The 25,234-nt window shown below is 46.2% G+C and overlaps 1 protein-coding gene across 2 annotated transcripts; it reads right to left on the bottom strand.

Moving 5' to 3' along the window:
• Positions 1-10,368: 10,368 nt before the first annotated feature.
• On the bottom strand, positions 10,369-24,942 carry CFAP20 (cilia and flagella associated protein 20). 2 transcript variants are annotated; one of them, XM_055297975.2, is made up of 6 exons: positions 24,467-24,942; positions 13,679-13,758; positions 12,847-12,958; positions 12,070-12,258; positions 11,611-11,721; positions 10,369-10,814 (listed from the first exon to the last, which is right to left on the bottom strand). In XM_055297975.2, the coding sequence occupies exons 1-6, from the start codon at positions 24,548-24,550 to the stop codon at positions 10,809-10,811; spliced, it is 582 nt and encodes a 193-aa protein (XP_055153950.1). In that variant the 5' UTR covers positions 24,551-24,942; the 3' UTR covers positions 10,369-10,808. The 2 variants fall into 2 exon arrangements, with proteins under 2 accessions (XP_055153950.1, XP_055153949.1); XM_055297974.2 differs by lacking the exon at positions 10,369-10,814 and having other exon boundaries at positions 11,327-11,721; positions 24,467-24,833.
• Between the last annotated feature and the right edge of the window lie 292 nt (positions 24,943-25,234).

Below are 25,234 nucleotides of genomic sequence, written 5' to 3'. Positions count from 1 at the left end.
CTGGCTAATTTTTATATTTTTAGTAGAGATGGGGTTTTGCCATGTTGGCCAGGCTGGTCTCGAACTCCTGACCTCAGGTGATCCACCTGCCTCAGCCCCCCAAAGTGCTGGGATAACAGGCGTGAGCTACCACTCCTGGCCTGTTTTGATTTTTTTAGAGATGAGATCTCACTCTATGACCCAGGCTGGAGTGCCGTGGCACGATCAGAGCTCACTACAGCCTCAAACTCCTGGGCTCAAGTGATCCTCCCATCTCAGCCTCCTGAGTAGCTGGGACCACAGGCATGTGCCACCATGCCTGGCTCTCTTGTTTTTCAATGAATCTTCTAATCTCTCCCTTCTAAAGAGTGGTCCATGGACCAGCAGTGTGGGTATGACCTGTGAGCTCATTAGAAATGCAGAATCTAGGGTCTCATCCCAGACCTGCTGAGTCAGAATTTGTATTTTAAGGCCAGGCATGGTGGCGCACACCTGTAATCCCAACATTTTGGGAGGGTGAGGAGGGTGGATCACTTGAGGCCAGTAGTTCGAGACCAGCCTGGGTAATATGGTGAAACCTGTCTCTATTAAAAATACGAAAAATTAGCCAGTTGTGGTGGCAGGCGCCTGTAATCCCAGCTACTCAGGAGGGTGAGGCAGGAGAATCTCTTGAACCTGGGAGGCGGAGGTTGCAGTGAGCCAAGATCATGCCATTGCACTACAGCCTGGGCAACAGGGTGAGACCCCATCTCAAAAAAAATAAGAATTTGCATTTTAATAACATCCCTAGGTGATTCCTGTGCACATTAATGTTTGAGAAGCCTGCTCAAATCAGCTTATTAAAGTCACCATTATAATACATTGAATTTTTTTGGTGGTGGTGATAACATCTTATTTTGTTCAATGCAAGCATTTAAAACAGCATTGTCCAGTAGAAATTGTCTTTACCTGCACTGCCCAATGTGGAGGTCACCAGCCACGTGTAGCTACAGAACACTTGAAATGTGTCTAGTATGATAGAACTGAATCTTAAATTTTATTTAAAGTTAATTAATAAAATCTTAATTTAAGGCTGGGTGCAGTGGCTCACGCCTGTAATCCCAACACTTTGAGAGGCCAAGGTGGGCGGATCACCTGAGGTCAGGAGTTCGAGACCAGCCTGGCCAACATCGTGAAACCACGTCTCCATTAAAAATACAAAAATTAGCTGGGTATGGTGGCGGGCGCCTGTAAACCCAGTTACTTGGGAGGCTGAGGCAGGAGAATCGCTTGAGCCCAGGAGGCAGAGGTTGCCATGAGCAGAGATCATGCCACTGCACTCCAGCCTGGGTGACAGAGCAAGACTGCGTCTCCAATAAATAAATAAATGAAAATAAATTTTAATTTAAGTAGCCACACAGCTAATGGCTACCATGTTAGACGGCATGAATTAAAAATCTACTTTGTGTTTTGGTAGGGCGTGATGGCTCACGCCTCTAATCCCAGCACTTTGGGAGGCCGAGGCAGGCAGATCACAATGTCAAGAGATCAAGACCATCCTGGCCAACATGGTGAAACCCTGTCTCTAATAAAAATGCAAAAAATTAGCTGGGCATGGTGGCGAGCGCCTGTAGTCCCAGCTACTTGGGAGGCTGAGACAAGAGAATCACTTGAACCCAGGAGGTGGAGGTTGCAGTGAGCCGAGATGGCACCACTGCACTCCAGCCTGGGTGATAAGAGGGAGACTCTGTCCCAAAAAAAAAAAATCTACTTTGTGTTTTAATGGCTCATAAACCGCCTGGGTGCGGTGGCTCACACCTGTAACCCCAACATTTTGGGAGGCTGAGGCAGGTAGATCACGAGGTCAGGAGTTCGAGACCAGCCTGGCCAACATGGGGAAACGTCATCTCTACTAAAGATACAAAAAGTTAGAGGCGTGGTGTGTGCCTGTCATCGCAGCTACTCAGGAGGCTGAGGCAGGAGAATCACTGGAACCCGGGAGGCGAAGGTTGCAGTGAGCTGAGATCACGCCACCGCACTGCAGCCTGGGTGACAGAGTGAGACTCTGTCGAAAGAAAAGAAAGAAATAAAGAAAGAAAGAAAGAAAGAAAGAAGGAAGGAAGGAAGGAAGGAAGGAAGGAAGGAAGGAAGGAAGGAAGAAAGGAAGGAAGAAAGGGAAAAGAAAGAAAGAAGGAAAGGAAGAAATGAAGAAAGGAAGAAAAGAAGAAAGGAAGAAAGGAAGAAAATTGCCAGCAGCTTGGCCCGTCCTCTGTCTGCAGGGGGATTTGCATGGCCCCTGTACTCCTTGTTACGGTTTTACAGACAAGGCGGGAAAGATTGTGTCACTGAGTGCCACAGAGCCTCAGGAAGCTCCACCTCCTCCACATCCTTATTTGAGGTTGCTGGGATTTCCTGCGGTGGTGGTGGCCTTGGAGTGGAGTTAGGAAAAGGGCTTTGGGTACAGAGCATCTCTCTCCCTCCTGCCCCTCTGCCAGCATGCTGACCAAAGTGTTCACAGCCTTCTGGGAATGAATCTCTGCTCCCCTATCATTAGTACAGGGATCTCAGCAATACCTTTCCATTAGTGAAATGAGTCAAATTCAAAATAAATGACTGGCTAGAAACGTTATATAGCTACCTCTGTCGCCATTAAAATGGGGCATAAGAATTGGGTGAGCTCAGGCTTGTAAAAGCTTTGGGACATCTTAGTGCAGAACTCCTGCAGGACTCACCCCTCACTCCCACCCACCCACACACTTAACAAAGAATTCCCCCCTGGTACTGTTCTCTCATCCCATCCTGCTGTCCATGTGTATTAGTCTGTTCTCATGCTGCTAATAAAGACATACCCGAGACTGAGTAATTTATAAAGGAAAGAGGTTTAATTGATTCACAGTTCCACATGGCTGGGGAGGCCTCACAATCATGGCGGAAGGCAAAGGAGGAGCAAAGTCACATCTTGCATGGTGGCAAGCAAGACAGAGCACGTGCAGGGGAACTCTCTCTTTTTTCTTTTTTTTGGAGACAGAGTCTTGCTCTGTCACCCAGGCTGGAGTGCAATGCCACGACCTCAGCTCACTGCAACCTCTGCCTCCTGGGTTCAAGCGATTCTCCTGTCTCAGCCTCCTGAGTAGCTGGGACTATAGGCACCTGCCACCATGCCTGGCTAATTTTTGTATTTTTAGCAGAGACGGGGTTTCACCATATTGGTCAGGCTGCTCTTGAACTCCTGACCTCAGGTGATCCACCTGCCTCGGCCTCCCAGAGTGCTGGGATTACAGGTGTGAGCCACTGCGCCGAGCCGGAACTCTCCTTTCTAAAACCATCAGACCAGCAGGGCATGGTGGCTCACGCTTGTAATCCCAGCATTTTGGGAGGCCAAGGCTGCTGGATCACCTGAGGTCAGGAGTTTTAGACCAGCCATGCCAAAATGGTGAAGCCTCATCTGTACTAAAACTACAAAAAAAGTTAGCCAGGCATGGTGGTGTGCACCTGTAATCCCAGCTACTCCAGAGACTGAGGCAGGAGAATCACTCCAGGGAGGCGGAGGTTTCAGTGAGCTAAGATCATGCCACTGCGCTCCAGCTTGGGTGACAGAGCAAGACTCTGTCTCAATAATAATAATAAAATAATAATAATAAGGCCGGGTGCGGTGGCTCACGCTTGTAATCCCAGCACTTTGGGAGGCCGAGGCGGGCGGATCACGAGGTCAGGAGATTGAGACCACGGTGAAACCCCGTCTCTACTAAAAATACAAAAAATTAGCCGGGCGTGGTGGCGGGCGCCTGTAGTCCGAGCTACTCGGAGAGGCTGAGGCAGGAGAATGGCATGAACCCGGGAGGCGGAGCTTGCAGTGAGCCGAGATAGCGCCACTGCACTCCAGCCTGGGCGACAGAGCGAGACTCCGTCTCAAAAAAAAAAAAATAAATAAAAATAATAATAATAATAAATAAAACCATCAGATCTCATGAGACTTATTCACTATCACAAGAACAGCATGGGAAAGACCCGCCACCAGGTCCCTCCCACAACACAGGGGAATTATGGGAGCTACAAGTTGAGACTTGGGTGGAGACACAGCCAAACCATATCATCGTACATCCTAAAACATGCACTTCCACTGAGCTTTAGGTGTAGGTGGCATGAACCTATTTTGCATGTTCACTAATAATTTTTTTTCTCCTTCCTTGTGGGCTGAGATTTGCTTTCATTGTAGCACACTACCAGCAGTCAGGTGGAGGGAATAGGAACTACAGCTCTCCCTGCCTTTTACTGCTGGGGGCTTAGGTCAGTTTCTGATATCAAGAAAAGAGGTCTCAGGCTTGTAAAGAGGCTTTAGGTTCAAGTACACATGAGGGCGGTCTTGGAGGATGGGAGGGAGCTTTGGAGAGTGACTTGGAACCCAAAGGTTAGTGTATTTATGGCCCGATTTTACTGTATTTATTGATCTTACTGTCTTCCCTCCAAAATACCAGGATTTACAATTTAAGACTTTATGGAAGCAGGGGCTGGGGGATACCCAAGTGATGAGAGAACCCATGGAGGCTCATATTGATATTTATTGGTGTCATTCAATAGAAGAGTAGAGGCGCTTGGTGACCTTTTATACCCCTTTAACGAGGGGTTCTGTTCAATCCCTTTCCATATCCACCCCTTGCACACTGTTTTTCTTTGCTTCAGACACCATGGATACCAAGAGGTACGATTTTTCCAAGGCTCATGCTCTATCCAGATGTTCAACGTCTTGTGGATTTACAATTTGGAGTGCCTCTATCACAGCCCAGAGGCACTCGTGGTTTGCATTACAGGACCTCACACTTTCAGGTTATGGAAAATGTATGGAGACGTCAGTGACATATTAGAATTCTGTATAAAAGGAGGAACTTAAGGGTTTTTTTGTTTGTTTTTTGTGGGAGGAGTTTGCAATCTGCAGATGTGCCTGGGTGGCGGGCGGGGGCAGGGAGGGCGGTGTTTTATGTTTCTTTTCTCTCCCAGCAGTGTCTGACCTCTCTACACTCAGATGTATCATATCCACCCGCTCACTCCAATGTGGAGCCGCTCTCAGATGACAGAATCACCAAAAAACACCAGGAGAAGGTATTAAGATGCAGATTTCTGGGTTGGCTTTAGACAGAGAGAATAAAAATGTTATCTCTTGGGGTGGGGACAATTGTCATTTTAATAAGCTTGGTCCCAGAAATATGCATTTTAAATAGGCCAGGCCAAGGAATCTGAATTTGCTGGATTTTTATTTATTTTTTTAGAGTGTTGCTCTGTCACCCAGGCTGGAGTGCAGTGGTGCAATCATAGCTCACTGCAGCCTCCACCTCCCCGACTGAAGTGATCCTCCCACCTCAGACTCCCCAGTAGCTGAGACTACAGATGCATGCCACCATGGCTGGCTAAGTTTTTTATTTTCTGTAGAGATGGGGTCTCGGTATGTTGCCTGGGCTGGTCTTAAACTCCTGGCCCCTGGTGATCATCCCACCTTGGCTTCCCAAAGTGCTGGGATTACACACATGAACCACTGTGCCTGGCCCAGCAACATAATTTAAGAATATGAATTAATATTCAGCAGATTCATTTTCCTGTGGGAAAGGTACATTGTGCACCCCCACCCCCTCCAAATCAGGTCTATCCTTATTTATTTAGAGACAGTCTTGCTCTGTTGCTCAGGCTGGAGTGCAGTGGCACAATCTTGGCTTACTGCAACCTACGCTTCCCAGGTTCAAGCGATTTTCCTGCCTCAGCCTCCTGAGTAGCTGAGATTACAGTTGCCCACCATGCCCAGCTAATTTTTATGTTTTTAGTAGACATGGCGTTTCACCATGTTGGCCAGGCTGGTTTCAAACTTCTGGCTTCAGTTGATCTTTTCGCCTCGGCCTCCCAAAGTACTGGGATTACAGGCATGAGCCACTGTGCCCGGCCTATTCAAGTCTATTCTAGATGCCTTATGAGCAGACACTTGAGCTCAACAGCAGGAGTCTGACCTTCTAGCAGGAAGCCCTAGGCTTTATTCCCAGCTCTGGCCCATGTGAGCTATGCAGCCCCTGTGAGCTATTTAACTTCTGTGCTTGTCCATAGATGGGGGCAGCGCCACACGTAACCTTCCAGACAGGATCCCAAGGGCGCCACATGCAACGGCTATGAAAGCATGCTGCCTCTGAAAAGCACTGCCATGTACCGCGCGGGTCTCCATCTTCCTTCCTTAGAAGTCACCTGCAGTGCCAGGCCTTCCCAGGCTCCTGAGAGAACACGCATGACAGGGATCAGGAAACTGAAAAAGCTGTTCATGCTAGGCGGCTGGGTGCAGGAAGAAAGGGCAACTACATTCTGTTAATACATTCGGGTGCTGTCATTTCAGAAATGGGAAGTATGGGAAGTGGGACTTATATCTTACTTTATATTATTATTATTATTTTTTGAGACGGAGTTTCACTCTTGCTGCCCAGGTTGGAGTGCAGTGGTGCAATCTCAGCTCACTGCAACCTCCGCCTCCCAAGTTCCAGCGATTCTCCTGCCTCTGCCCTCCGAGTAGCTGGAATTAGCGGTGTGCGCCACCACGCCCGGCTAATTTTTTTGTATTTTAGTAGAGATAGGCTTTCACCCTGTTGGCCAGGCTGGTCTCAAACTCCTGATCTCAAGTGATCCACCTGCCTTGACCTCCCAAAGTGCTGGGATTACAGGCGTGCCCAGCCCTTCATATTCTTTGGACCATGAGCTCATGAATGTACCATGAGCATGTATTACTTTTATGATTCCCTGGTTAAACACAAATGAGATTTTTACTGTCAGCCTCAGACCCTGGTGTTCAACTAATATGTGACCACATAGTGACTGACCAGGCCAGCCCTCACTGCTGAGGCAGAGCTGACTCCAGTCCTTGAGGCAAAGGGATGCCAACATAAAAGAGGATATAGGTCTCATCAGGTGCATTGGGTCCTCGTTCCACCTCGTCGCTTCTAGAGGGGCTAGCCCATCCCTCTCTGGGCTTCAGTGTTCTGATCAGTAAAATGAGGGGGATGGGGATGTGGACAAGAGCTCCAAGACCTTTTTCAGTGAATTTCCTGACACTTAGGGCTTCTGGCTGAAGCTGCTGAGGGGCTAGGGATATCGGTTTGGGGTTGTTCTCTGGGATTCTTGCAACCTTCAGAAATGCCCCAGGAGGGGACTGGTGTGGCGCCGGCCAGTCTTCTAGCCTGGCTATAGAGGAAGCAATCAACGGGCCAGGGGCAATTAAGGGCCAGAGTAAATCGACTCTCCCCCAGAATCAGCCCTGTTGGGAACGGCTATGTGCTATTCCAAGTTCATGCCAATTACCTAACACTCTCTCATTTAGAGGGCAATTCCTTCTAAAACACACCATGACTTCCAAGGAGCTGGATAATGCAATTCTGCCTGCTCCAATTACCGTGATCCGAGATCACCCGGGCCCAAACTCCATGAGGGCGCCTCAGCCCAGCAGCCTGTCATTCCCTCTTCCCTCAGGCTCACTGGAGGTTGTCGTCTTCCTGGTGAGCTGGAAAGCTGCAGGCAAGGGGCTGTGCAGTCATGACACCACTATTCACCCTGGCCTGGGGCCAGCTCAGATAATACCTCTCATCACCCCTGGGGCCCCTCGCTTCCTTCTTCCTCTGGGATGGGTATGTGAGGCATCTGGGAAGTCGCCGCCTACCACCCCAAAGAGGGTGGTGAGGTAATCCCCAGACACGGTCTGACAAGTGCCTGGGGTGAAAGAGGCTCTGTGTGGAGGAGAGTGCCTCGCTGTGTTGCTCTGAACCCCCAGGAGCACTTCACTGATATCCTGGCACCCAGAAGAGATGAGAAGTTAACCCGGTTTTCTTGTCACCACAAAAGCATCTTTCATGCCATAATCGAGTCTGGATTGGAGGGAAGATTTCACTAGACAGTGGCCAGAGGCTAGACACTCTGTTGGTCACTGCCCACCCCTCCACCCACTCAAGCCATTTGAAGATTCCTACTGTAGCCGAGAAAGTGAAGGAGACAGGCACACTGCCTAACAGGGGGATGCTGATATGCTAAGCACAGGGAAGCAGGACGACATTCAGTTTTGACCGAAGTTGGCCCTGCAAGAGCAGGCTCTGTCACCTGGGCTGAGGGGGTGTTCTGTGATGCTGACGACTAGGGACTCAAAGGAGAGGGGCAGCATCCTCCAGAAGGTGGCTCCAGGCTGGTCACTGGCAGGAGAAAGGGGAAAGTTGTCTTAACTGCGCCCACCTGAGTTTCAGGCACTTGACAACTGTCTCATCACGTAGCTGTGGAGCACCCTCCCCTCCACTTCTCCCCCTCCTGTAGCCCCTGCCTCCTCAGAGACTTGGCCATGCTTCCCCACAGCATACTCTGGAGGATACGGATGCGGGGAAAGCATGCTTCCTGCCATTTAACTTCTCAGAAGGCAGCAGTGGAAATGACAAATTCCAGAACTTAGTGTTTTCACCTCTAACCAAAGTCAAAATGGCAGGTGCCCACAATTCTAGTCTGTGCAATGACAGCAAACCCCGGGGAGTGACTGGGGGAGGGCACAGAATCTGGAATAGCCTTTTGCTCTTGCATTAACTTTGAAATTTTTATTACAAAAATGTCTTTCCAAAAAAAATTTTTTTTTTGAGATGGAGTCTTGCTGTTACTCAGGCTGGAGTACAGTGGCATGATCTCAGCTCACTGCAACCTCTGCCTCCCAGGTTCAAGCAATTCTCCTGCCTCAGCCTCCCAAGTAGCTGGGATTACAGAAGCGTGCCACCACACCCAGCTAATTTTTTATATTTGGTAGAGATGGGGTTTCACCATATTGGCCAAGCTGGTCTCAAACTCCTGACCTCAAGTGATCCACCTGCCTTGGCCTCCCAAAGCGTTGGGATTACAGGCTTGAGCCACCACGCCCGGCCAAAAACATTTTTTTTTTTTTAATAGTAGAAGAAAGTATACAAGTGATTAAAAAATAACACAACAAAATTATTCTGCCCAGGTAATCACTGTATTAGTTGTGTGTCCTTCAAGATCATATAGGACACCACCTAACAGGGGGATGCTGATATGTGCTCTTCTCTGCCCTCAAATTGCTTTCCCCTCAGAAATGTTGCATGTGGTAGAGTTGCATCATATACAGTGCTTAACTTTTGCAAATTCATCTGTGCCTAACCAAAAAAAAAAAAAAAAGAAAAAGGCAGGCAATAGTGCCAGTGTCATTCCACTCAACAGGCATCTGCCCAGAGCCCAGAATAAGCACAGTGGGAAAAGTGGTGTAAGGTTCCAGTTCCCTCATGCGATTCCAGCGTTTAAAGAAACATTTTTCTGGCCGGGTGCAGTGGCTCACGCCTGTAATCCCAGCACTTTGGGAGGCCGAGGCGGGCGGATCATGAGGTCAGGAGATCAAGACCATCCTGGTTAACACCATGAAACTCCGTCTCTACTAAAAATAGAAAAAAATTAGCCGGGCATGGTGGCGGGCGCCTGTAATCCCAGCTACTCGGGAGGCTGAGGCAGGAGAATGGCGTGAACCCAGGAGGAGGAGCTTGCAGTGAGCTGAGATGTTGCCACTGCATTCCAGCCTGGGCGACAGTGAGACTCTGTTTCAAAAAAAGAAACATTTTTATTTAAGTCCCTACACTCAAGGCCAGTAGTACTTCAGCAGGAACTCAGATAGAGAAATGGTGATCTGCTCCAATGCTTTAGGTGCAATTTAGACTATGTCATTCTGTCTTAAGCTCAACCTAGGACCCAACCCCTAGCAAGATGATTCCACTGGTCACATACTATTTTTTTTTCCCATTTAGTCTTTAAAGTTGTTCTGAACCAGTTTATACAGTTGACCCTTGAACAACTCAGAGGTTAGAGGCACCGACCCCCTTATGCAAAAATCTATGTATAACTTTTGACTCTCCCAAAGGTTAACTACTATAGCCTTCTGTTGACTAGAACTCTTACTGATAATATAAACAGCCATTCAACACATATTTTGTATGAATTGCATACCGTATTTTATATTCTCACAATAAGGTAGGCTACAGAAAAGAAAACGTTATTAAGAAAATCATAAAGAAGAGAAAATATATTTACTGTTCATTAAGTGGATCATCATAAAGGTCTTCATCATTGTTGTCTTCACACTGATGAGGAGGGGAAGAGGAGGAGGTGGAGGGAGAGGAGGAGGGACTGGTTTGTTGTCTCAGGGGTGGCAGAGGTGGAAGAAAATCCTCATATAAATGGACCCGCACAATTCAAACCTGTGTTGTTCAAGGGTCAGCTGCATAATATGTCTTTTTCTTTAGACACTTAATACAAGACATTTCACAGCATGAAATGTACAAGATGTTCAATGGAAACAGTTCTCTTTTCATATCACAAAGGAAACAGAAATGTCACCATGAAAAAAGACAAACTAGGAACAAATTTACAAACCAGGAATATATCATTTTATTCATTTCCAGATTATGGGTATGACACAGCATATACATATATTTAGATAATATATAAAACATAGAATAAACCGCAGGAAGAAATATTGGTCTGGAATTCCTTATGGGCCATCTTCAATTCTGTAAGTTCATGATAAAGGTATCTCCCCCCTCACTGGGGCAGGCAGCGGAATAAGCTCCAGCATTCATGCACCACTCACAGGACTGCTTACCCCCACTGCACTTACAATGCAGTCACAGAGTTACGGCATGTTCACCGGTGTCCATGACAAGTAACACCAAGTATAAATAACAGAACTACAAAACTACAGCAGAGCGAACTAAGATAAATATGTTTTTGCATCGTCCTCCACATAGTTTCCTTCTAAAAAGAAGAGTCACATCCAGGGTCTATCCCTTGAGTCACAATTCCAGTTATTGCTGAAGGGAAAAAACAGAGAAGAGGCATCAGTTTAAGTTACTAGAAAATAGACGGTCAGTCTCACAGGCCCCCTGCTCCTGGTGACACTTGAGTGGACAGTGACTGTGGAGAATGGACACACATCTGCAGCACACAGGCAGGGAAGCACCCACCCTTGTGTTAGCAGGGACCTATCAGCTGATAATACTTTTGGGCTGATTAAGAGTTAAGATGGGGCTGGGCACGGTGGCTCATGCCTGTAATCCCAGCAGTTTGGGAGGCCGAGGCAGGCAGATCACTTGAGGTCAAGAGTTTGAGACCAGCCTGGCCAACGTGGTGAAACCCCATCTCTATAAAAATTAAAAATTAGTTGGGCATGGTGGCGGGCGCCTGTAATCCCAGCTACTCAGGAGTCTGAAGCACAAGAATCCCTTGAACCTAGGAGGCAGAAGTTGCAGTGAGCTGAGACCGTGCCACTGTACTCTAGCCTGGGCAACAGGGCAAGACTCCATCTCAAAAAAAAAAAAAAAAGAGTTAAGATGGAAGATATTTTCTGAAGTTCTGTGAGCCAGTAGTAGGAAGTGCCTCATTCCCTCTCACTGTGGAGAGAGGAGACAGCAGTAACAGAATATTTCACAGGAGCATTCCTGATTCAGTGCTGATGCTGGAAGGAGACCTAAGATCTTGCGATATAAAGGCACCCCAAAGTGTCAACACAGAGAGGCTCTGCAGCTGAATTCTTAGACCAGAGCACCTTCCAGCAACACAGCTCCCCCAACTCACTGGTGGGCCTTCCTGTGGGGAAGACTGGCTTACCTTTGCCTTGTTCTGAACTGGGAGATACAGTTTGAACTCTGCCGGCAGCTCATCTTCTGAGTAGAGTCTGTCTGAGAAGTAAACCCGTCGGATGCGACAATTTGCATGGATCTGTCAAGGCAATGCTTCTTTTGAGAGGCTAAATGTGACTGTTCTCCCCCTTTTCCTGAATCTTCTAGAGGCCCTCTTCTAGGACTGGAAACACTTCATCTCCAGCATCTCCTTGGCTTGTCTTAGGGATGGATTCTGGCAAGAGGGAGGTCTTACTTGCTGCGTTCACCTCTATACCTGACCCGACTTCTGAATATTTCCTGGACCTTTGTGAGGCCAAAGCTCCCTGGACAGTGTGGCAACTGAAGCCAGAAACCCACACTGTTCTGCTGCATGGGCCACAAGCCAATATTAGACGCAGTGTGCCCTATCCCCAACCCAGAGCTCTATCTGGGAAAGGAGCAGTACCTGCACTCTGAGGGTCTCGATGTAATTGGTGCCGTATGCTCGCCGCGTGAAGTCTAGTAAGTTGAACTGAATCTGGTTCCAGCCGTCATCCAGCCGCATGGGCATAGTGCAGATGAAGGGTTTGACCCGGGTGGTGCTCTGGTAGTTACTTGCCCGAAAGCGACGACGCACATTCTTGTCATCTAGTACCTGTGAAATACAGAGAAGAAGCGTCACACTAGCTTTGTCTTGGAAGAAGCACACAACCTTGTCCAGACAAGGACCTGAATTCCCACAGCTTGCTTTCCCAAGGCTGAGACTTAGAGGAAAATAAACAGACCAGACACAGGTCATACGCTGCATGCAGATGGCCCGGAAGTAGCAAGTTTATCTTGTTTGTTGCCAAGACAACACCAGCTGCTTATGACATGTAACACAGTCAGCAGGCTCTCAGACCATAGAGTATATAAATGTTCTTCCTTTTGAAAAATCAGAAATACTAAAACAGAACAGCCACCCACTATTAAATAATCACTCCCCAAATGGATACCACACTAACTGACACTTTGAAATTAGTAGATTTTCTAGGTGCTTACTGTTTCTTTAAAAACCTGGCATTAAATTTTATTACTAATATCAAATTTACATAACAAGGACTGCATTGGGCTTACACTAGAAGCAGAAAAGAATACATGCAAAAGGATAAAGATACTTTTGTAGGGCCACTTTTTCCCATCAGTTCAAAGGCTATCTCTTTGGTATAGTCAAGAGTGGACACATTCATGTACACATACTTACCTGCACTTCGAAGGTAAAATACTTCTTCAGGTTTTTGATAATCATGACAAGGAAAGGAAGTTTAATTCCCAGTGTCTTCTTGGGGTCTGCAGGGCATGTGATATATGTGGTGCTGTAGAGAGAGGAAATACTAATAAACACACTCCTGGACTCTCTTCCTTTGTGGTATGCGCAACAATAACACACGGTCCAAGAGGATACACTGGAAAGCAGATCTAAAAGATTCAGACATGCCACCCAGTGAATCCCTCAGCCCTAAGTCAGCGGATGCTTTAACAAATGCTGGACCCAGAAACAAAAGCTTAACACAGGACTAGACAGCAGCAATAAAATATCTGAAAAACAAAGCCAGACAGTGGATCTTAGAAGCTCCTCCAGTGAGAGAAGACCTCAATTCTGGTCCAGGGGAGCCATCAAATGACAGAAAACCAAAACTGAGACCTCTATGGCACTGAAAACCACACTGTCCACCCACTGGATGAGCTGTACAACACTGCCCACTCCCCACCCCAACAGACACTTTGGTTAATAATATAGCTAATAACTGACATCGTACTTACTATGTGCTAAGCAAGGCTTTAAGTGTTTTATATATATTCATTTATTTACTCCTCACAATAACCCTATAAGGAAAATGTACTATTATTCTGCCCATTGTACAGATGAGTATGCTAAGGTCTGGGGGATTCAGTAACTTGCCCATGGTAAGCTCTAAGTGGCAGAGATGGACTCACATCCAGCACTCTGACCCTGCAGTCTGTGCTATTAACCTCTATGACATACAGCCTCCCTAGTATATGATGTCTCTGGGAGAACAGAGGTGGCAACCTACCTTACATTTGTCCCTTCAATCTCTAGCACCAGGGACTGGATGTCATTATCAGTGATTCTTTTGATGTGGCCATTCCGTACCTACAAGAAAGAAAATTCGATTAGTACTGAAATATCCGACAAGGCTGAATAGGACTATTTAAAGAAAACCATGGTAGCCCAAGAGGCGTACAAAGAAATTTGTGACACAGTACACTGAAGCTTATATGTAAGTAAGCCATGCTATTACCTCTAGACAGGGTCACATCAACCACCATGGGAATCCCAGGTAATTTGGCAATCCCTAAACCAGGGGAAACTTCTCCCCAAATACATCAACTCAATTTAGATTCAGCTAATATCTACCGAATGCCTACTATGCACCAGGAATATCACACACATTCCCTTCTCACTTAAGCCTCACACAATAAAAACAACAAGGCAGGTGATACTGTTTCCATTTTACAAATGTGGACATTGGCACCCCGGAACTGCAAATGCCAAACCCTAAGTAGGAGACTAAGGATTCAGCAGCCTTTCCACTGACTCATACTGCCTCGTAGATTTCTTTCTTTCTCTTTCTTTTTTCTTTTTTTTTTGAGACGGAGTCTCGCCCTGTCGCCCAGGCTGGAGTGCAATGGCGCGATCTTGGCTCACCGCAACCTCTGCCTTCCAGGTTCAAGCGATTCTCCTGCCTCAGCCTCCTGAGTAGCTGGGATTATAAGCATGCGGCACCACGCCCAGCTAATTTTTTTTTTGTATCTTTAGTAGAGACGGGGTTTCACCATGTTGGCCAGTCTGGTCTCGAACTCCTGACCTTGTGATCCACCTGCCTTGGCCTCCCAAAGTGCTGGAATTATAGGCATGGGCCACTGCGCCCGTCCTGCCTTGTATATTTCTTTGGCCAGAAAAACCAAAGCTGAGTGTTACTGAGGAGGGCAGCAACAAAAAGTGAAAGCATTCCTCCCCTGGAGTTATCCTGCTTCATGCTTCCCTGTCTGCTTTTCCCTAATTTTCTACTTTTTAAAGCAGGAATTCAATTCCCATTTGTGCCACACACAGATGCCTTCTTTAGCATTTTCAGCCCACACTGACCTCTCTTTTCTCTGATTTGTTTTTCTGGCTCATGTTGTCTAGACGACATAATTTAGCACCTCATCCTGCATTGTTTTGTATTGTTTGCTGCATATGTAGGAGGTAGACGATGGGGAGGAATCAATACTCAATACAGATTCCTCCTCTCAAAATATTTAGGAAAGAACAATTATCTTCAAGCATTAAACTTTTAAGCAACTAATATGGACAGAACAGATATGCAAAGGTACTTTCAAAACAGGGCTGGAGCCAGGCACAATGGCTCATGCCTGTAATCCCAGCACTTTGGGAGGCCGAGGCAGGAGGACAGCTTGAGCTCAGGAGTTCGAGATCAGCTTGGGCAACATAGTAAGACATTGTTTCTACAAAAAATTAGCCAGGTGTGGTGGCGTGCACCTGTAGTGCGCCTATAGTCCCAACTACTTGGGAGGCTAAGGTGGGAGGATCACTTGAGCCCAGGAGGTCCAGGCTGCAGTGAGCTGTGATTGTGCCACTGCACTCCAGCCTAGATGAGTAGGTGACAGAGCAAGACCCTATCTCAAAAAAAAAAAAAAAAAAAAAAAAAAAAAAAAACCAAACCAAACCAAAAAAACATGGCTGGGGTCGGGCATGGTGGTTCACGCTTGTAATCCCAGCACTTTGGGAGGCCAAGGCGAGAGGATTGCTTGAACTCCGAGATCAAGACCAGTCTGGACAACATGGTGAAACTCCATCTATACAAAAAATTAGCCAGGTGTAGTGGCACATGCCTGCAGTCTCAGCTCCTCAGGAGGCTGAGGTGGGAGGACAGCCTGAGCCTGGGAGGTCGAGGCTGCAGTGAGCCGTGATTGTGCCACTGTACTCAAGCCTGGGCGACAGAGTGAGATCCTGTCTCAAAAATGAACAAACAAACAAAAAAAACAAGGCTGGACTATTAGGGCTGAATGGAATAGCATATGAAAAAGATCAACTAGGTTTAGAACAGGAGACATCAGAAAGACAAACATACAGTCTTTCTTTAGGTATTGTGGAAAGGGCTGTCTTAGGCTGCCATAATCAATGACTCAATCACACTGACTAAAGCTCCTCTTGTTCACTCATCAGCCTTCTGATTACAATTTGGCTATTAGACTTGCATATGGGGAGAAATCAGTGTTGAGTCTGGTAGTTTTATTTTTCAACATAAATTATTAATAATATGTTTCTGTTTTTAGACATTAGTCCCTGTGAGCTCTGTCACTGTGAGTCTGATCCACTCATGGTCTGCCTGGTGTTCTAAAGGTGACATCTGATGTCACTGCCCACCTTTTTCACAACTGCAACCAAGTCTTGTCTCCTTAAAAAAGAATAAGCTCAAGCAAGAGCAAAGACCAGTTATGAAGCATCAGTTCTATCTGCGACAATGCTTAGCACAGTGCTAGCCATAAACTAAGAGTTCAAATATTTGCTGACTTCTGGAATCTGTCACCCTAAGAGTTGGCACATATGAATAGGTTCAAGGAGGGTTTTAAAAATTCCTGGATAACACATCCCCCGTGGACTATTATAGGAAGCCAGAGATGCTGGGGCATATCACAAAGCCCACAGGGCCGCCAGCATGAAGAATGCTTCCACAAATGGGTGCCCATTGTCAGAGACAGAATGCTGGGCTAGACGGGATCCCAATCCCTGCCAATGGAGCATTTCTTAGGCTCTCAAGACACAAAACGTCACATTGAAATGATTCTCAAACAAAGCTGGCAATGTTCAATGCCCTCCTGCTTTGAATTCTGGGCCCCTTTCCAAGGAGATTAAGAGCACAAAGGCTTGGGTCTGTGCAGAACACGCCACCACTGCCCACCTCATTCGCCATCTAATGTTTCCAACCTAAGTGGCAATATTCCTCCTATATTTTCTGTGGAAAACCAGGCAGACTCAGTGAAGAAGGAATTAATGAAGAAATCATTTCCAACTAATGCGAGCAGCCCTACTGATAAGAGCTGGCAGTATTCCAACAAGATGCAAACACTACTTTTGTAACACACCACTAATTATTCTCAATAACATAACCATTCTTTAAAACGGGACAAACTGCAAAGATCAAATAGACAGTTAAATTGACAGGATTAAGAAGTAACTTGGGCCTGAAAACTGCTATTGCTAAAAAGCAACATGTTGCTATTGACCCACCCTTATTTAAAGCATGCCCTCAAATTTCACATCCCTCAAGCTCTCTCTGGCCAGAGTCAACAAGAGGCCTCCCTCAGTTCCAGAAAGACCAGCCAGATCTCACAGGGAGAAAATGTTAGGGAATCTGCCTTCTGCCCATCTCAAAGTTTACGACTTCCCTGGAACTCCAGCAGATATGACCTATTCAGGTCTTTACAGAAGAAAACAAAGCCGTACAATGCACACAGAAGCCAATGCAGGCTGGAAGCCGGATAGACTGTAGTATTCCTACACTTCTGCCCGAAGGCAAGCTAACTTTTATTTGGATTTCAATAAATTACTAAAGAGATTTCTTTTTCTCCCAGTGTTACTAGATAACAAACACACTCACAAATTTAAGTTTTACAAAATGAATGAATGTATTCCACAAAACAAGGGAACTTGGAAGGGTCAAGGCAACTTTGTTGAAGGAATGCCCATCAGTCTCTAGAGTTTGAACCTGGCTGGTGGTAAGACAAACTAAACAGAGCTTTTCCCCAAGAGACTGTTTAACCCCCAAAGAAGAAAAACACAAGTATCCCCATGTGACAAGTCTCCAGAGGTTTGAAATCAAATTAAGTGGATTTGTTAGTGAATTATGATTTTTCTCCTTTATTAAGTTTAAAGGGCTGCAAATACAAACTCACTGGAAAAGAGTAGGGTGGAGGTAGTAAGGGCGATGAATCAGATATGTGCATTAGAGGGTAATTTCCCAAAGCCTCTTCTCTAGGCTCTAAAACTAGGATCAAAGGGGAGAGGCGACAGGCAATTTGGGGCAAAGGCTCCCCACCACCTTAAATGTGGCTGTCATTGCCTAATATTATAAAGGTCTTCAGGAAAGCAACCCCCTCCTAAAACCAGCTTCTGACAACAGCATACAGGAAGATACATGTCTCAGAAAGTATCAACGTCCTTTCCTTAGCTCCTTCCAGTTCAGAGGTCACTGGCAGGCTTGGCTTTGGGATGAAGATAAAATGAACTGCTCAGCATTTATTGCTCATGGCGGAAGCAGGTTTTAACATGTTCTGTCCCTCTCTAGATCACAAAAACAGCCGACTGTTTTTGATTTGTTAATTCTTTTTCATTCATGATACATTCCCACTATCAAAGTGTGGCCTATGAGTGCTTTATTCCTCAAAAAAAAAAAAAAATCTAAAGCCAATATTGTTTTATTTCATTAATTTCCCCTCCCCTGCCCATGAGCTGGAGATACTCAAAGAGCTTCAGAACCCAGTTACTGGCAATTACAGATCATAGTGGTTCTCTGCCTCTGCAGACAACAGAGGTGACCAAAGCTTCAGGCCAGTCTTACAATCACTCTCCCAGGCTTTCCATGGTTGCTAGGGCAACTAATAACACCGATTTCTCTCCCTCCCCGCAATGTAAGCCTCAGGGAGGTGGGTCAAGCTGAGGGAAAAAAAAAATACTACTAGTGGGATAGGGAGGGAGCTGGTGGATGCTGTATATTTCTATGATTGCTTTAAAAATAACACGAGTTGTATCCATTCCCTCCCCCAACTTTCATTTTTCTGGCCCCACCCACTCAGCCTGGCAGGCAGCTGAACCCTCAGCCATCTGGCATCCTAGCTTTAATGACACATGCTCTAATTTACATTAAGCCATTAGAGCTGTCCATTTCAGCAGGAAAGTTCCTGCACTGGGTTAAGGGCCGGCTTCCGAGACAGAAATTAGGCAGAGGGAGACCCCTGTGGGGAGAACTGGGCATAGCTCCGACTCAGATTCCCAGGCTCCAAGGGTCAAAGGCTTCACTCCCTTCGCTGTACTTGACAGGGGCTATCCAGACAGCAGACAAGCAACTCTGGGCATACACCAACAACCCCTAAGTTAGCGTAAGGACAATTATGTGCACAGCTAAGAAAAGGCAAGTGTAATTAAAATCCATGCCTTCGGACGGGCGCGGTGGCTCACGCCTGTAATCCCAGCACTTTGGGAGGCTGAGGTGGGTGGATCACCTGAGATCAGGAGTTTGAGACCGGCCCGGGCAACCTGTGAAACCCTGTCTCTACTAAAAATACAAAAAATTAGCCGGGCTTGGTGGCGGGCGCCTGTAGTCCCAGCTACTCAGGAGGCTGAGGCAGGAGATGGCATGAACCCAGGAGGTGGAGCTTGCAGTGAGCCGAGATTGTGCCACTGCACTCCAGCCTGGGGGACAGAGCGAGACTGTCTCAAAAAAAAAAAACAAAAAAAAAACAAGGCTGAAAATTATAGCCTGTTTTACACAAGTATAAGTGGGAACAGAACCTCCTGGTATTTTCCTTACAACCAGAAGTAATGTTTACATTAAACATAAGAGTCTTTTAATAAATATGATTTGCTGGTGCCAGATGTCAAGGTAACATTAAAGAAACCCCTAATTTCTTCTAAGCTGTTGGTTTAGAAACTTACAAAAGCTTCTATCAGGAAACTGTATAGCCAGGAATACAGACCTTAAGAAGCTAATAATGTCAAATGTGATAAAAAAGAAATTAACTTACCTTGAAGAGTCAAGGAAGGTCACTCTGAGAAAGGCCTTTGAACTGTGACTGGAGACTAATGAAAAGATGGGAGTGAGGCTTGTGGGGTGGTGAGGGGCAGCGCCCAGCAGAGGGACCAGGAAGTGCAAAAGCTTGAAAGTGCGAGAACAGGACTTCCTTCAATTCAGTAGGAGGCTACTACTAAGAGGGGGAACCGGGTGAAGTGAGCCCCGCCTGGAGAACGAGTGAAGCAGGTGCCAGAGCATGGGTTATGTGGCCTTAGAGCCACATTAAGGGCTTAGGGCTGGGCGAGCCATGGTGCAACAACTAAATTCTTCTCACTTCAGAAGTCTGGTTTTACAGTACTTCCTATTCCTAGAAATCTGGATGGTGAGCTCGGTTTAAACATCTTATTTTAGTTTTGAGCAAATTCCTCAGTCCCTGCCATATTTAATACTATATGTCATTACTTATAAAGTACTAACTACAGTCATGCATTGCTTAAGGATGGGGTTACGTTCTGAGAAATGCCTCATTAGGCAGTTCCATGGCTGTGTGAATATCAGAGTGTACTTACACAAACTTAGACAGTACAACATCCTACACACCTGGGCCATAGGCTACAATCTGTACAGCATACTATGGTACTGAATACTGTAGGCAACTGTAACATAATGGTAAGCATTTGTGTGTCTAAACATAGAAAAGGTACAGTAAAGTACTGTATAAACGATAAAAAGTGATACAACTGGATAGGGCACTGGCCATGAGTGGAGCATGCAGGACTGGAAGTTGCTCTGGGTTGAGTCAGTGAGTGAGTGGTGAGTGAATGTGAAGGCCTAGAACATTACTGAATACTTTGTAAACACAATACACTTATGCTACACTACATTTATTTTATTTAGTTATTTACTTACTGCTGGGATTACAGGCATGAGCCACTGTGCCTGGCCAGGCTACACTAAATTTATTAAAAATATTTTTCTTTCATCAATAATAAATTAACCTTGGCTTACTGAAACTTTTTTACTTTATAAACTTTAAAAATTTTAAAAACTTTTAGACTATTTTGTACCTAACACTTAGCTTAAAACACAAACACAATGTTCAACTGCACAAAAATATTTTCTTCCTATATATCTTTATTCCATAAGGTTTTTCCTATTTCTTTTTTTAACTTTTTAAACTTTTTTGTTAAAAACTAAGACACAAACACACACATGAGCCCAGGCCCGCACAGGGTCAGGATCATTAACATCAATCACAGTCTCCACCTCCACATGCTGTCCCACTGGAAGGTCTGCAGGAGCAATAACGCACATGGCGCTGTCATCTCCTATGACAACACTGCTTCTTCTGAAATATCTCCTGAAGGACCTGCCTAAGGTTATTTTTCCAGTTAACTTTTTGTTGTTGTTGTTGTTGTAAGTAGGAGTACATTCTAAAATTATGATAAGGCCAGGCACGGGAACTCATGCTTGTAATTCTAGCACTTTGGGAGGCTGAGGCAGGAGGACTGCTTGAGCATAGGAATTCAAGACCAGCCTGGGCAACATGGAGAAACCCCATCTCTACAAAAATACAAAAATTAGCGAGGTGTGGTGGTGAGGGCCTGTAGTCCCAGCTACTTGGGAGGTTGAGTTGGGAGGATTGCTTGAGCCCGGGAGATGGAGACTGCAGTGAGCCCTGATTGTGCTACTGCATTCCAGCCTGGGCAACAGCAAGACCTTGTCTCAGAAAGATAAAATACAATAAAATAATGATAAAGAGTATAGTAAATACATAAGCCAGTAACACAGTCATTTATCATCAAGTGTTAGGCACTGAACATCATTGTATATGCTATACTTTTACATGACTGGCAGTGCAGTAGGTTGGTTTACACCTACTCACAAACACGACTAATGCATTTGACTTAACGAACAACTATTATGTCACTAAGCGACAGGAATTTTTCAGCTCCATGATAATCTTATGGCACCACTGTCATGTGTAAGGTCTGTCATTGACTGAAACGTCATCATGTGGTGCATGACTGCATATACTATAACTCTGTTGCTAAGGACTTTATATACAGCTTCATTGAATCTTCATAACCATGAGAAATAGATGAGAAAACTGAATGGTTAAGGACATAGCTAAGGTCACACAACTGGAACACAGCACAGCCAGGATGCAAATCCAAGGTGTCTGACCATGTCCTAGCGCTGAGGTTTTTCGGTAAGATACTGTTCTTCCGCTTAAGGAACCTGCAGTCCAGTGCACGATCTACAATAGAAAACCGCCAGCCACAGGCACACCCATGAGGCTTAACTTAAGTTCTCAATGAAAAGAATGTTTAAGTTGAGATCGAAGGATGAGATGGAGGGGAGGGGCTGTGAGCTTCAGAGAGTCAAATAAATTGCCGGTGTTACAAACACTAACGAGCAAGCCATCCTCACAAAAGGGAAGCTTGCAAATTCACTGTGAATTTACTGTGAATACAGCGTTCACTTCTATGCAGACAGAGGCTAAACAAAAGTCAAACCAAATTTCTCAAGATTCTTCATAGAAACCGAACAGAAATTCTATATATACTCAGGAAAGAAAACAGGAAAGTTTTCTGAAATAAAAACTATAAATAGGCACCACAGTCAATATATACCTACTGGCAAAAGTCAAGGTCATGTCTAGCTAAATGTAGACAGTCCTCACCTCCCCATAAACTCTGTCCTTATTACAACTTTGCCTTAGTCCCTGGCAGCAGGAAAAATGCTTTCTCTATCTTCCCAAGTCTACACAAAGCCTGTCACTCAGCTGTCACTCAATAAATCTTTGATAAGTACATCAATTCCCAGTGTTCCCCCTACTGGATTGGATTTCCAGCACTTTATGCGGACTTACAGCTGAGAAAAAGCACACACAACAAAGCTGAGGGATACGGCCCCAAACTTTCCCTTTTCTTCTCTTTCCTTCCCTTGCCCCAAGAGGGGAAAAAACCTCAATCCTAAACATTTTTCAATTGAGTCTAAATAAGAAGAGTTAGAAACACAAAATTAACTTTTACCATTGTGAAGATTTTGCTTGAAACGAGTGTTCTAAAGGTTTTGCCAAAATGTCTGTTTAATTTACTCCAAGTAACTGTGCCAATCGATTTAACAACGTTTTCACACGTGTTTATGTCATTAGGATACCATCCGACCTCTAGTGGTGTTGTTAAGGGACACAGTGCACCATGGTTACTATGCTTTTATATTCTTGGGTAAACATGTTGACTAGTCAAAAAGCTGCATTTGAAAAATAAAACACAGCACACAAGATCAAGCCCAGAAGGGTTAAAATGGAAAACTGATACAAGTTTTGAAACAGAAATTCTGAGGCCTCCCTACTACTGGAATTCTTTCAGCTTTAGTAAGTTCTCTATCTGCTCTGAAAACCTCTCCTCCTAGGTCAAGTCCCATTCTGGATTTCAATTGCCTTATACTGACACTTTGTTACAATTCAGTTTCCAAATTCCACTGGCACAGAGGGCCCCCCTCTTCAGGCCTTCTGACAGCCCATAACTGAGTCAAGTGACAGCTGGGAAGCCAACCTCCTTACAGAGTTCCCAGGCACCCTGGGCTCTCTTTGTACAGATGCAATTTACAGTTTACAATGCTTTATTCCATTGTGAAAAAACACATGAAAACTAAAAACCTCAGTAACGCAGCAACGTTAAGGAACTGCTTTCCTGTACTCTGGCACTAGCTCTAGCTTGTGGATAGAATCATCTGAAAGAGAAGAGATGGGCAGATGTTACATACACAAAGGCCCAACTTCATTATATTCAGATTTTTCAACTATCTTATGAAAGTAACATTATGAACACACCATCCTCAAAGCTGCCCTCAGAACGCAGAGTTCCCTAATGGTGACAGGCAGAAAGCTGCTCATGTTCTCTCCCAACTTTATGTGGCCCAGAGCTCTCATCTGTGGATAAGGGAATACAGAGACTTGTTCCGAGATCAAATCCAAAATTCTTGGCTTCATTACCAATAAATCCTGCTGAGATTATTCCACATGCATCTCTATAAAAAGCAGCATTCAGCATACCCACACTCGCCATTCTCCCAGAGAGCAGTACTAAGAATATGACTTAAATTCCACATTGGAGTGCCTCCCGTAACTTATATTCAAGAAATAGTACAGCTGATTGCCTGGGAATTTGCATGAAGAACGAAATACCGAAGTAATAAAATGCAGACCAATTCATAGACAGCTAGATCTTTCTTCACATCTGCAAAAAATAGATTCATCATCTCGTGGGGTCAAACACAGTATCATCTAGTGGATGCCTGAATAAAGATGAGGCCTGTACTTGGCTCTGAGTTTATTAATCCAAACAAGACTTTGACTGTCAGCATTCTGCAGTTTTCCTGATGGAGAAATCAGGCACCGAGGGCATAGTACAGGCAAGTCACAGTGAGTGTGGAGCAGGTGCCAAGGGCCACTGAATTCTGACTTATTTGGGATCAGTGGGAGGAAGGGAGCAAATGAATGAAATTTAAACATCACTGGCTTGGCCGGAGCCTTTCTGTCTGCGCCTCTGTAAGGGTGCCTGAACAAAGGCTCTGTGTCTAGTGCCCAGCACCATGCCTGGCACAAAACATGATATCAGTAAATATTTGGAATCCGTGAATAGCAGGTCCTTTCATCTTTACATCCCCAAAGCTCCCTCAAATAAGTTCGTGCATTTCATGGTAGGAGATGGGCACCATCAACCCCATTATACTGGTGGGGAAACAGTGGCTCAAAAGAATGGACTGACCGACCAAGTCAAGTCAGCAGCGAGGGTCGTGGCCCTAACCACACCACAGCTGCAGGACACTTAGATCTCAGCCAAGCCCACCCACATGCACCGCCCCCCCACCTCCTCCGCTGCTTACACGACGCCCCCACCTCGCGCCCCAGTCCCGCCAGGCTGGGGACAAGGCACAGCAGCGTCCTCTCGGCCTCTCCCAGGCCCCAATTCGACACAACCATTCCCCGTCCCCAGCCCCCGGACAAGGAGGGGGTGCAGCCCCTCCACCCCGCCCCGTCGCCGCCCCTAGCCCGACCTTTTTGTCCCAAATTTGCAGAGGCTTGCTGCCGATGCTGTAGAGGATGGAGAGGAAGCCGCTCTGGAACGTGTTTTTGAACATCTCGCCGGCGGCCTTCTCCTAAGCCGCCCCCGGAGCCGACCTAGGCCCCGGAGTAGATACAGGCACCTAGCGTCCAAGGCACAGCAGCGGGCCGGCCCTGTTCCGAAGAAGGGTGGTTGAGCTCCTGGCCTCCGGATCTGCAGCCACTGATGGCCGGACTCGGACGCGGGAACGCTAAGTCCGCGATCTTCAGCTCCTAAGCTGCGAGCTCAGAACGGAAACCACAGCAACTACCGCCAGCGCCGCGGTATTTCCCCGCCTTCAATGGAGGCGGAGGGCCGCCCGTTGCTTAAAATGAATCCCTCCGCCCATCTGAGCCCGCCCCCGGGGAGGGCGGGGCCCAATCCCGTTACAAGGACCACGGACTTCCGTTTCGTTCTGCTTGTAAGCCCCGCCTGGTCCCGCCTCCTCCTGAAAAGAGCTCAGTTGTCAAGGAACTATTTTTCTTGCTGTCGTCGCAGAGATGCCTTTGGGAAAGCGGAAGGGCACGGAGGGTTCTGGCGTTTGTTGCTGGCGCCTGCGTGGTGTCATGGGAACGTGGCAGGGCGGTGAGTGACTTGAGGGGGCGTGACGGCCAGGCCGGGAGGAGTTGCCCGCGCGGGAGAAAAGGGGCAGCGCAGGGAAACTGGCTTTGAAAAAGAAGAGCTTCTTGGCGTCGGGCGGACGCCCAACAAATGCTTGTCG

This window comes from Symphalangus syndactylus, chromosome 11, assembly GCF_028878055.3.
Source record: "Symphalangus syndactylus isolate Jambi chromosome 11, NHGRI_mSymSyn1-v2.1_pri, whole genome shotgun sequence".
Classification (NCBI taxonomy): Eukaryota; Metazoa; Chordata; class Mammalia; order Primates; family Hylobatidae; genus Symphalangus; species Symphalangus syndactylus.
The sequence above is the reverse complement of the archived record's forward strand: the minus strand, read 5'-3'. Positions and strand labels throughout refer to the sequence as shown.